Source organism: Cariama cristata, unplaced genomic scaffold, assembly GCF_000690535.1.
Source record: "Cariama cristata isolate BGI_N322 unplaced genomic scaffold, ASM69053v1 scaffold42561, whole genome shotgun sequence".
Classification (NCBI taxonomy): Eukaryota; Metazoa; Chordata; class Aves; order Cariamiformes; family Cariamidae; genus Cariama; species Cariama cristata.
The window spans coordinates 7,762-20,172 of record NW_009598393.1 but is presented as its reverse complement, the minus strand read 5'-3'; the positions used below and the strand labels follow the sequence as shown (position 1 = coordinate 20,172).

General features: G+C 40.5%; 1 protein-coding gene across 4 annotated transcripts; it reads left to right on the top strand.

The window, feature by feature from the left end:
- The first annotated feature begins 324 nt into the window (after positions 1 to 324).
- SERPINE2 (serpin peptidase inhibitor, clade E (nexin, plasminogen activator inhibitor type 1), member 2) lies at positions 325 to 10,589 on the top strand. Of its 4 annotated transcripts, XM_009709238.1 has the most exons (10): positions 328 to 597; positions 1,304 to 1,324; positions 1,798 to 1,917; positions 2,960 to 3,187; positions 4,260 to 4,457; positions 6,946 to 7,144; positions 7,289 to 7,389; positions 8,409 to 8,495; positions 9,010 to 9,093; positions 9,909 to 10,589. In XM_009709238.1, exons 1-10 carry the CDS (start codon positions 342 to 344, stop codon positions 9,944 to 9,946), a joined length of 1,332 nt encoding a protein of 443 aa, XP_009707540.1. In that variant the 5' UTR covers positions 328 to 341; the 3' UTR covers positions 9,947 to 10,589. The 4 variants fall into 4 exon arrangements, with proteins under 4 accessions (XP_009707543.1, XP_009707542.1, XP_009707540.1 ...); XM_009709239.1 differs by lacking the exon at positions 1,304 to 1,324 and having other exon boundaries at positions 330 to 597; XM_009709241.1 differs by lacking the exons at positions 1,304 to 1,324; positions 1,798 to 1,917 and having other exon boundaries at positions 325 to 597.
- The last annotated feature ends 1,822 nt before the right edge of the window (positions 10,590 to 12,411 follow it).

Here is a 12,411-nt window from a genome sequence, read left to right as displayed (position 1 = left end):
GACTCCATTTAACTGAAACACAAAACTAACTGAACTTGTGTGTGATGGGAGGTAGCCTCCCAACTTGGTGGCTTTTGTCCTGTTAGAGTCACTGATATCTGGCTATTTTATGGTTGGTTATCTCTGCTTCTGGAACCCCCTAGACCTAAAATACTGATAGCAGTAAGATGCAGGTGTGAGTCCCATTGCCAGAGCAATGTGAATGGTATGTGGAGCATGTGCAAAATTTGCCTGCTCTTTAGGTAAATAAGAATTTAAGTTGAAAATAAAAATACTGTACTTGTGAAAGCTGACTTAACTTTCCCTTCTTGTTCTCTTACAGGTATCTTCAACCAGAAATCATGAACTGGCACTTCCCACTTCTGTTTGTTCTTGGGACTTTAACATCTGTATGTTCCCAGTTCAGTTTTTATCCTCTGGAGGAACTTAGCTCTGATGTTGGAATCCAGGTCTTCAATCAGATAGTGAAAGCTAAGCCTCAGGACAACGTTGTTGTTTCCCCTCATGGGATTGCATCAGTCCTGGGGGTGTTGCAGCTAGGTGCTGATGGCAAGACAAAGAAGCAGCTGACAACTATGATGAGATACAGTGTAAATGGTCAGTGATTCCTAAGGTATTCTTGGGTGTGTTTTCTCAGAATCTTCATGCTGTCTTGAGATAGCTTTCAAAGTGTGGTAGATTGCATCATATACCAATTAACTCTGTTTACCAAAGCACAAAATGGACAGGCTTGAAGTTAATTGGCAATTTGAGTATGGACATGTACATACACTTGAACTGGCTTATAAGCAGCTTTGTTAATGACTTCAGGGCCCTGGCTAGCACTGCCTTCGTCCTTGCAAAATTGGTTTTCCAGAGCAGTGTGGATGGTGGTCCAGTGCCAGCACTATGCAGGAAGGCTGCAGTACCCCATATCAGGTTGTACTGAACAGCCCTTAATGTGGCACTCCTTAGATAACAGGGCAAGAAAATGTCTTGTCACCACACTGAAAGCAATGCAAACTCTAACCATACAATTGATGCTTTCACTTTGATGCTCTTCAGCTTTGTTCATTTGTGTTTCTGCTCTCAGGATCCTGAATCTGTAGTTCTTATAGTGCCCTCTTCATGAAACAGCCATTTCTGCTTGCCTCTGTGCCTGACACTACATGCATCTGTGTTTATATTCATCTCTCAATGTCTGCCCCTTGAGAGGGTGTAGGCTGAGGGTTCTTGCTGCTTTACTTTGCATGCTGAATATTTTTGTGAGTGTTTGCCAGCAAGACTTTAACATCTTAGTGCCAGCATTCTGCCTTTCTTCCAGGAATGGGAAACCCTCCAAGAGGTAAGTGCGCATTTAAATCTTGAGCAGTATTGTCATATAACTTGTTGTCCTGTCTTGATTTGCTTTGCTGTTTTGGTTCTGGGTTTAAAGTACAGCAAAATGATTTGTCAGTTTAAGATCTAAATGTTGTAGATTGAAATCTCTTCATGGGATAATCAACTTTAGGAACATTTGAATGCTCAAAATATAAGTACTTGCAAAAATTTTGAAGCATTACATCAACTGGTTTTATTTGGCCTGTGGACTTTCTAATCCTAACTGAGATACAGAGGTTCTCAAACTCCTTAGAAGGTAGCCAGTACCTTGTTATAGAGGCGTGTTATGGGATGCTACCTGTCTCTTTGCACAGATCTCCTCTGCTCTTGTTCATGATTGCCTTACAGTCCTTTGGCAACTGTAGCAACTGCTTCTTTGGAAAGGTAATAGTTGGAAAGTATTCGATTTATCTTTAGCTGTCTTTTAATGCAATTTAGCAGCTGGAAGCAAAGAGGAGAGCCAGCATCATGAGACCAGCCAGCTCTCCCCGGACCACCAGCAAGTGCTCCGTGGACCACCAGTGGTCCACAGAATACAGTTTGAGAACCTCTGTTATGGTATGTTCTCCAAAAGAATTTGCCCATAATATTGGAGAGTGAACATGTAGAAATTCATACAAACGGTACTGCTAAAGCATTTGTGATACATGAAACAGCAAGGCCATCTGAGGCTTTTTCTTACATGCAGCTAAGAGAATAACTTCAAACTAATTTATTCCCTTCATATCTCTTATCTCAAGTTTGTCTACATAAGGAAGCAGTCTGGAAATGTTTGTGCCTAAATTATATTGGGAAACGGAGGGAGCCCATTAATAACTGCTGTAAACACAGCCACCCAAGGATCCTGTTCAATAGGATGGTTGAACATGAAGTTGCTTGCCTGGCGATAGCTTCCCTGTGTAGACAGGCACTCATTCATAAGCCATAACAACAGGGAGAACTGGGTATGGTGAACATAGCAGTTCTTCTGTGCTGCCATATGCCTTCTCTCATGTACAGTGAAGGAGCTAGCAAGCACTTGATACGAGCTGCTTTCAGGTCATAAGGATCTTGACTGTAAGCACTGGAACTTACTGCTTTCCCTTTTTCCTTTTTTAAAGGCAAGTTCATGTGCTAAGGGATTGACTCCTGCTTGTAGCTTATTTAGGCCAGTCTTTAAGGAAACTAAGACTTAACTTGAACCTTATTATAGAAATCTTGACAGCTTCCTTTATTCTCCAGTAAATGGAAAGGAAGGATGGTGAGAAAACAACTTTTGCTTTGCACTCTGAGGTTCAAGACCACCTGCATAATCCTGCAGACCTGTTAGCTCCACACTAAGACTTAAACCTCAGTGTTATCCCCAGCGCTGTCTTGTAGCATTCTGAGCAGACAGCTAGAGGGGTAGCAGGCATCACAGTGAAGGTCATGTTTTTGCAGTAGCGTTCTTTAGATGAGAGATCGGAAATGGGTTTTTTGGAAGGCATCTCAAAATGCCTGCTTTGGTCTCCTTTTCTAGTCCAGCACTTAATGTCTGACCTTTCGTGTCAGTAGTTGCATGTAAAGTAACTGTTTGTTCATCATCTTATTCTAAATTAAACTTGCTGTTCTTTCCAACTAGGAGTTGGTAAAGCGTTAAAGAAGATAAACAGGCTCATAGTCTCAAAAAAGAATAAAGACATTGTTACAATTGCTAATGCAGTGTTTGCAAAGAGTGGCTTTAAAATGGAAGTGCCTTTTGTTACAAGGAACAAAGAGGTGTTTCAGTGCAGTGTCAAGAGTGTGGACTTTGAGGACCCAAATGCAGCATGTGATTCCATCAACCAGTGGGTGAAAAATGAAACAAGGGGTGAGTACTGGCAAGTGCTTTTTGTGCATGGCAGGGTGGTGTCTGAGACCTCTCAGATTCAGATGGAAATATTGGGGAAAGATGGAGAAGCAGAAAAATCCCTGCCTTGCAGCTGAAAACTGTCTTTTAAGCTGACATTAGTGTGATGTTTTAGAGCTGGTGGGCCAGGAATCTGCAGTCTCGATGCCTAAGCAGACATGCCTGTCTAGTGGCCTTGAGGGATGTGTATAGTGTGTGCCCATCTGCCCATGGAATCGGGGAGCTTCTACTGTTCTTTGCCTTTGTAGAACTGGTGAGAGATCCAAGCAGAGTTCTCCTGGAGCTATGCTTTCTCAAACATAAAAGATGCTCTCAAGCAACTCAGATGCTTGACTCGATAAATCACACTTGTGGAAAGCTGTAGAGCAGTTCAGCTTTTGCTCTTCCTGCCTTAAACTCTTGCAAGATATGGCCATGTTCTTAGAAGTCATGTTTTTGTGGAGGATTTTTAATTAATCCTGCCTCGACAGAACTCCTCATGGTTCAGACCTCTGGGCACCTGGTTGTCAAGCTTACATATGCTAAAGCCAGAGATCATGTTTTGCAGCATATTCATAGTCTAGGTGAACTACATGCTTGATATCTCTTAAAGTTAAAACCAGTGCCTCCTGGATGTGAGGAGAGTGTTTATGATGCTGGATGTGGTATTTGTGAAATGAGGCTGTCAAATTCTTTCTCTAGCACATCACCAGTTTTGCATAGCAATGTTGCAAGCAGTGTGTGAATGGGGAAGTGCTTCAGCTGAAACTATTACCGCTGTAACATAGTCTCAGATCTGCTCACAGGTTGGAGAGGGTAAGGCCCTGTTACAACATCAGTCTATTAATTAGCAAGATGTGTTTGCTTTCTGATTATCCCAAAGGTTTACTTTTTGACCAAGAATACCCTTGGTTTTATGAATCTCAAATGTATTGCCCCATGAGGAGTTGGCACACTCACAGATGAAGAGGCCTAAAGTAATGTGTGCTTTGGGTTCTTTACAGTTGGCCAGTGTTATGACAGCAAATACTCAGACTTCCTTTATTTCTTCTAGGTATGATTGATCAGGTTGTAGCTCCAGATGATATTGATGGCAGTTTGACCAGACTGGTTCTAGTAAATGCTGTGTATTTCAAGGGCTTATGGAAATCACGATTTCGACCTGAAAATACAAAGAAACGTCCATTTTATGGAGCTGATGGGAAGACCTACCAAGTTCCTATGCTGTCTCAATTATCTATCTTCCGTTGTGGTAAGCGCAGTAATTCCCACTACCACCACCAATCATAAAATTTCCTGTTTTCCTTCAAACTGAAACAAGAGTTTACTGTACTTGCGGTGTTTAATGGTATTGCTTATTGTAGCTGATGTAGGAGGCTTTGTGTTACAGAAGGATCTCATACTGCTGAGGTATGGATGAACTTGCTGTGCAAGGTATTTAACAGTTTCTTAAGGCTGAATACTGTGTCAAAGTACTTACCTTATCCTGTTGCCTTTAAAAAGGAAAATCTAAAGTACCCAAACTGAGAACTTTGCATGTTACTTAAGCTTTGCAGTAAAAAGAAATTTTTTTTTTAAGGGGTGAGAATAAAGGAAAACTGCAAACAGAAACAGAACCCTGAGGTATATCTGTTAATGAGCTATGTATGAAAGAAAGATTGGAGTAGAATCAATCTATAGTTTACTGTATAATAAAGAAATGGGACTTGTCCAGTCCCCAGTCCTATGGGAGCCAGAGGAGCATGGGGGTTAGTATGTTGGCTATATCTCTCAAAGTGTGAAGCTGCTCTTCAAATTCAAATTGAGTCACAAGTGAAAAGAAGTTAAGCAGGTTCAGCCAGACTTCCATCAGAGACTCTCAGAACTAACAGGGGCAGCTGGATGGGACTGACAATGTACTTCAGAGTCTCAGTGTTGCAGCCCTATAGGGATTTTAGTGGTCAAAGTAAGATTGTAGCTCTGATAAAAGAACATATTTTGTTTTGTCCTTCCAAGAAAAGAGCAGTGCTGCCTGGACCTCACTTCCATGTGTGCTAAATACAGTCTGAGAAATAGGCCTGAGAATACAGCTTGCTATAAATCCAAAAAACAAGACCCACTGTGCTTTTAAATGCCTAGTTTCACTGTCAGTAGTGCTCAGCTAATGTTAGTAAACTTGTGTTAAACTAAACAGCTGTAACTTTCTGTCCCAAACCCACATATTAGAGCAGATGTAATACTTCAAGATACCTGCTGAAAGTGTGACTTGGGGGAGATGGGGAAGCCTACTGCAGTGTATACTACTTATCTGTGGAGTTTGAAGGAAGCTCATAACTTGAGATGGGTGTTAGCAAGACTATTATCTTAACGGCTTTTGACTTTTGATTCTGATGCTGGTTAAAAACTCATTATGTTGGCCTATGTTTAAGCTAGAAAAGCTAGTGAGGCTGGAAAGAAACAAGATAAATACTGCTGAGTTAAGACTTGTTTTAGGCTGGGTGTCTGTGGATATCCTGACATACTAAGGGCTTCTATGTTATTTATGCTTGCTAAAGGGATCTTTGAAAGTTGAAATTTCTTAAGCATCTTAAATCCATCAGTTGACTGAAGATGAACTCCCCTCCTGTTTGATGTGCCTCTAGCAACGATAGTAGCATGTGGCAGGTCAGGAAAGTAGTACTTAACTGTTGGTCAGTTTACCTTTTGTTGTTGTCCTGTAGCTTACTTATGCAATCAGTATTTTGATCTGTAAGCCCTAGTCTGAGAACCATTGTCATAATAAAAGTAATCAAACTGCCAAGCCTGACACAATTCCTGCAAAATAAGTGCAATACTGCCAGTTTTCTAGCAATATGAGCTCCGTCAAGGCAGGCTGCGTGGCCCTGGCAACAAGATTAAGTTTCTAATGAAGATGTTGATTTTCAGCTTGGGCTGACAAGTGCAGACTTACATGAGGAAAGGGGAAAGATAATAAGATCTTATTGCTATCCAAAAACTTTCCCCAAAACACTGTCTGTAAGTAAACTGACAAGTTTTCACTTGAAACTACCATAAAAAGCATTTGCTTCCCAGTCACATGCCAGAAATCCCATAGTAACCAAAGGGAACTTGGAGGAGGAGAGGGTTGCTCAAAGACAGTCTTCCTGGCACTTCCTTTAACTCATGGAGGCATTGCGCTCTCACTCCTCATCTAATTGGCCCCTTGCACTGCCTCAAAGTGGTTGCTCTCTACTACCTTGAAGGACTTAAGATTGCTTCCTAATGAGATCCTTATTAAGCAGGAAAATGAAGTAAATGCAACAGACTACTTCAAACAGGAGCTCTTCCAGTAACTCTAACTCTTAGAGGAAAAAGCTTGTCTGTAAGATCTCTTCAGTTTGGAAAGATAGTCTGCTGCTTTTTCTTGCTTTTTTTTTTTTTCCTCATTTGGTTCTGGTACAGCTGAGATCTGAAGTAGAGATGGCCTGTCATTCTGGGCTGATGAGGTTTGTCTAGGAAACAGTATGCATATCAAACTTAAATGAGTATTTGCTTCATGGTGTCACCCTGTCTGTGCTTTTTGTCAAACTAGCGTCTGTACAGAGCCCATGCCACTTCTCAAGGCTTCCTAGCAGGAAGGCAGGCAGTCTGACTTTTTAGAGTCAGTTTTAAGACCATGGGTAAAGCTTTCTTAACAGAGTCTTATAGCAGTAGGTGTCTAAAGGTAGAATAGAGATTTAAGGCTATAAGAATTATGGCTCATTAGCTTTGCTTATTTTTAGGTACTACAAGTACTCCGAATGAGCTGTGGTATAATATCATTGAATTGCCATACCATGGTGAAATGATAAGCATGTTGATTGCTCTGCCTACTGAAAGCACAACGCCGCTTTCTGCTATCATTCCCCACATCAGCACAAAAACAATAGGAAGCTGGATGACAACCATGGTAGCAAAAAGAGTGCAAGTTATTTTGCCTAAGTAAGTACTAATATAATCTGTTTCTACTTCAGGGAATGTTTTGGGGGTCATGTATATACATCTGCTCTGATACAGGAGAAACAGAGTGCTTAAGGCAACTTTCCTACATAACACTGATGCGTTCTTTTTGTTTGTTCCAACTAGGTTTACAGCAGTAGCAGAAACAGACTTAAAGGACCCTCTGAAAGCACTTGGTATTACAGATATGTTTGACCAGTCAAAGGCAAACTTTGCAAAAATAACAAGTAAGGTGTTTGTTTTTTTTTAAATCCATGGTGGTTCTTATTCATAGTTTCTGACACTGAAAAAAAGCACTCTTACCCATTCGATTGTCTGTTTTGGATAAGTGTTACCATGACATTGGAGCTAAGTTCTATCTTGTAGCTAGCCAAGCATAGCTGCTTGCTTCTCTTGAACTCTGTGGTGGCACTTTTTCCCTTGTCTTGCATTACAGCAGTAAATCATGTTGGTCAGCTTCTTAAGATTTGATATTACAACCTGAGAGTCTCAAGCTTTGTCTAAAATCTATGGTAGGACTTCAAACGATACCATACTGTAGGCTGTAACAAATACTGCCACTGCAGTATTTAACTTTCCCTGAATTATGTGTTTAACGACTTTTTCTTGAGCTGTAGGAAAGCTCAAGGACTAAATTCCCAGTTTTAAGGGACTGGACCAAACCAGAGCTGTAAACATTAGTATCTGAAAATGGGATGTAGACACTTTTGAACTCATGGCTCCAACATGTCATCTTATTTCTGTTCTCTGCTTCCATTAAACTCCTGATTAGCTTCTACAGAGAGATCTAACAAAAAAGCCTGCCCTGTGCAAACTTAATTTGAAAACCAATTCCTGTTTCCCTGAAAGCAAAGTGTCTTGCTAAGTGCTTTTTTCCCCTCTGACATTGAGATAAATGAGATTGTAACTTTAATTCAGATAGCATATTTTTTTCAGTCGTTTGTTTAATTTAAAACAAAAAATGCAAATGAACACTTCTAACTTAAACCATCAAATAAGAAAACCTAGTAAATGGAGAGGAGGAAGGAATAAGATGGGTTATTCCCTATTTCTTTGTAATTACTAACTTAGTGACTGTATTCAAAGATATTACCAGTAGTGTTCTTCACTGTTACTTCAGGATTTCTGCAGTATTGTAGCAGCTTTTATTATTCTTAGCCATTGTAGCATAGCTGCTAGCTATGAGGTACTTTAGGACTCTTTCAGTTATTTTTACTGAAGGTGCTGTTCTCCCTGGACTTTTCAGGAACAGAAGGTCTTCATGTATCTCATGTTCTGCAAAAGACAAAAATTGAAGTTAGTGAAGATGGAACCAAAGCTTCTGCAGCAACAAGTAAGCAACTGTACTAATAACGGTCAGACTTGGGAAAACTATATTAGAAGGCTACACCACTAAGCAAAGATAGCCCACTTCAGATCAGTTGGGATTTTCCTGAGAAACTACATAAACTCCAACTTGCCAGTATTGATCAGACCATTGGTATACTCTAGGAAATATAAACAGGCTTACATCTACAGAAGTGTCTTCTTATAACTAACCCTTTGGCCACCAATGTAATGTTCCTGGCTATCCAGGTGGCAAAGAGGACTAAGCTACTGCATCATTTAGGTGACAATCCAAGACTTCCTTCCAGCTTTCTGTGGGTCTTGTGTTGTATCTTTTTAATATGGCTCCTAGAAGAATAACATGTGACCTATGCAGCTTTAAATGTCCAATTTGGTAGGTTTTAGGCATTTATCTCTACCTGGGCAAGCTTCTAGTTTACACTAGGAAACTTCACTTTAAGAGCATATAAAGTGTTGTGGTACTTGCTTTGTCTAACTTTAAACTTTATCTTTCTTGCAAGCTGCAATTTTAATAGCCAGGTCATCCCCTCCTTGGTTCATAGTAGACAGGCCGTTTGTATTTTTCATCCGGCACAATCCTACAGGTAAGCAGCATTTGTATGTACTTTTTTGCTATGCAATAGAGACAAAAGAAGTCTGAAGCTACTGAAGCTACTGAATAACTATTGCTTTTTAAAAAAATCCTGCAAGTGTATTTTTATGTCTTTAATATTAGATTATTTTATTTGGAATACAACTTGGAACAGGAACAAATAAGTATTGGCTGCCAAGTTAACAGAAACAAGCATAGCATGTTCATGGGTACAAAAGAATAGTTTTTAATACTCATAGATCCCCTGAGTGGAGAGGAGATAACTCTGTTACTGATAGTGAATTGGTGATTAGCACCCAGCTTTCTGATGGACAGTAAAATAGTGCAGGGGCAAAGGCTAGAATAGGGACTTTGGGGATCTAGATTGTTGCCCTGGCCTGCTGTGAACAGAAGTGAGTGTTCAAACATAGCCATCATAGTATCTTTGCAGTACGGGTTGATCCTCCTAGAGCAGAGCTGCCCCTATTAATTCAAATATCTCATCTATTTCTTGCAGTGACATGTGGATGATAGATATGCTAGTTAGTAGGGAACAAGATGCAGCTGCCAGCACTGAGGGAAGAGCAGGCTCCTGGCAGCAGTCCCCATCCTGAGGCTCCACAGAGCATCAACAGAACTGTGTGTCTCTAGAAATACGAGCTGGCCACCTATCCAAACATACCCTTCCCTGGGCTTCCAGACTTGAGGGAGGCTAGACAAGACTCTGATGAGGTGGCTTGGCTGTGCTCTGTGGACTTTATGCTTTCATGGAAAAGTTTAACTGTAATTATGGGCTATGGTAATCCTTGTTTTCATTTCGTCCCTCAGGTACCATCTTGTTTATGGGACAAATAAACAAACCTTGAATGTGGAAAAGACTTTCTTCAAGAAGTAAACAGACTCGTGACACACCCCTGTTCTGTTAAATATTTTGTACACTACTCTGACTTCACTCAAGAGCTAGTTTTAACCACTGACTAGGTTTTGAAACAGGAGTCGACATAGTTCTGGCTTTGTGGGGAAAAATACAGATGGAAAACTACAGTATCTCTTAAAAATGTCTAAAAGATTCTCTAAACTACTGAATGGTTACCTATGCTAACAAACTTTTGAGCTTTTTCTGTATCTACTAAGAATTTTATGTATGGCTTTTGTGAGAGGATTTTAACAAAGAATGATAAACGTTTCTATTAATGTTGGTTTTTCTTGTGTGTGGAAAAGGTCTAATTTTGTAGATACCGCCTATCAAGATTACTTTTGATTCTAAAGTATCTTGGTACCTGGATATTCTTGGTAGAAATAGATTAAAAGTTCTAGCAATTTTTATTTTATATAGTGCATGCATCACTGAGAGTTTTAAAACTAATGTGGTGTTAGATACACATCGCATTGTCCTGTCTTATTGTAATGTAAACTTGGCATTGCTAGTATACACTTTCTATTGGATTTAAATTTTATATTTGTTTTTGTACAAAGGAAAAAAAATAAAACTGCATTATGAACAGTCAATGTTGTGGATCATGGATGTGCTGATGGGTATTTGGGTCCAGAGCCCTGTGAAGTACTTGTTTGAGGCTTCCTTCTAAGGAAGGTGAAAGAAGGGTGGTTTCGTGAGATTTTTTTGTTGTGGTGTTTTTTTGGGGGATTTTTGGTGGTTTTTGGTTTTGTGAGGGTTTTTTTACTGCCTGCTGCTGATTACCTTTTCTGCTGAAGTCATTCTGCTGTGGATGAATTATCCATAGGTTCAGTATCTGAAGAACAAACATTTTGTATTTGCTATGCACAAGTTACTGCTAAAACTGCCATGTAAGGACATTTCAGTGCATCTTCGGGGCCTTTCCTCCTGTTCCCTATGGTGCAGGTTGTATGCACATTTGCATGTCTTCAGCCCCTTGCAGGACTCTCCTGAGTGCAAAGCTCTTCAAAAGATACGCAGTAAATCCCTTTGGCTCGTCACAGATGGTTCTTTGTTTGCAAGCAAGTTGTACTGCTCCTGTGGCAACTGAGGGATTTGGATGGGGAAGGTAAATCTTTGATATTTGCTGCTTCTCTTAAGGGCACACTTGCAGTCAGAGGAGGCCAGCTGATGGTGGTCTGTGGGGAGAAATCCCTGCCGTGTTATTAACAGACTCAGCCCTGGTATAAGTAGATGACTGTTGCATGTATCCACAAGCTGGAGGATGAAGAAGCATAGAGCTTCTTTGTCAGGTAAGAATACAAGATGAAGTGAAAATGCTTCCAGCAGAAAATACCTGAATGTGTTGTGGAGGGCCAGTCCTAACCCAGTACAAAATGCAGGATGAGATCTCATAATACACTGCCACAGATAATGTACAGGTACTAACTTAGTAAGGGGGAGGGGAGTAACAAAACAGCTCTATAGGAAGAATGTCTGGCTCTAACTGCTGGCCTCTCTGTTCCTGCTTGAGTTGATTACTGCAGACATCAAGAAGAATAAATCTGGCTGGCTTTATGGGATGTATTAGCTTTTATGGGATGTATTACTACATCATTATTTTATTATGTTACATTATTAGTGTTTTTATGGGATGTATTATCTGTCTACCACCAAATCCTCATAAGCTAGGAGAGAAGTGCTCCTGCTGCATGCCTTCTTGTAGTGCAGCATGCTGAGGGCTAGGTCTCCTGCACTCAACTCCAAAGAGGTGAATGGAGAAACTAGCACCATCTAGTTCTCTTCCTGTCTCTTTGAAGAGAAAGTGAACCATGCAGGCAGGGGAGAAAAAACAACCCCTCAAAAAACCTGTGTGACGGATGTAACTAAAGATTCTGGTGCTGAGCAGGAAAGCTCTCCTGGCTAGCCTAGCCAGGCTTGCCTTCAACTCCTTGCATCTTGTGGAGGGAAGGAACAAAACTAGTAACAGAGTTGTTACTGAGTCTCGTACAATTTCAGTGACACCTGCATTGGTTTGTCTTGCATCTAGCTTGGGTATGGTTTCTACAAAAATAGAGAAATGTTGCTTCACAGAAACTATATAGCTAGGACCTGAGCTGGACTTCAGAAGGCATATGACGTATGTGAGAACAGACCAGTGGGGTGCAAGTTGCCTTTTTAGGGCTCTACAGCAGTGTGGCATTATATTTCAGAGTAACAGTATTGCTATTTTGATATTAAAATAAGATTGCAACATGAGAATTAATTTTCCAATTGCTTCTATTTGATCTTTGTGGTAAGGATTCAAATATTAAGGGGTTGCACTCAAACTGAACTCCTATAGGACTTGAACACAGCAGCAGTGTGTTGTCTGCGCAGCAAGCAGGCTTGGGGTTAGATTTGGGCAGAAAAAAAATTCAGTGACATAAGCTTTCA

What these genes read in the sequence shown, in the direction of transcription:
- SERPINE2 (XM_009709238.1), top strand. Translation starts at nt 342, where the DNA reads ATGAACTGGCACTTCCCACTTCTGTTTGTTCTTGGGACTTTAACATCT. An exon ending in AATGGGAAACCCTCCAAGAG is followed by an intron (nt 1,325 to 1,797) that starts GTAAGTGCGCAT and finishes AATGCAATTTAG; the next exon opens with CAGCTGGAAGCAAAGAGGAG. An exon ending in GTGCAAGTTATTTTGCCTAA is followed by an intron (nt 7,145 to 7,288) that starts GTAAGTACTAAT and finishes TGTTCCAACTAG; the next exon opens with GTTTACAGCAGTAGCAGAAA.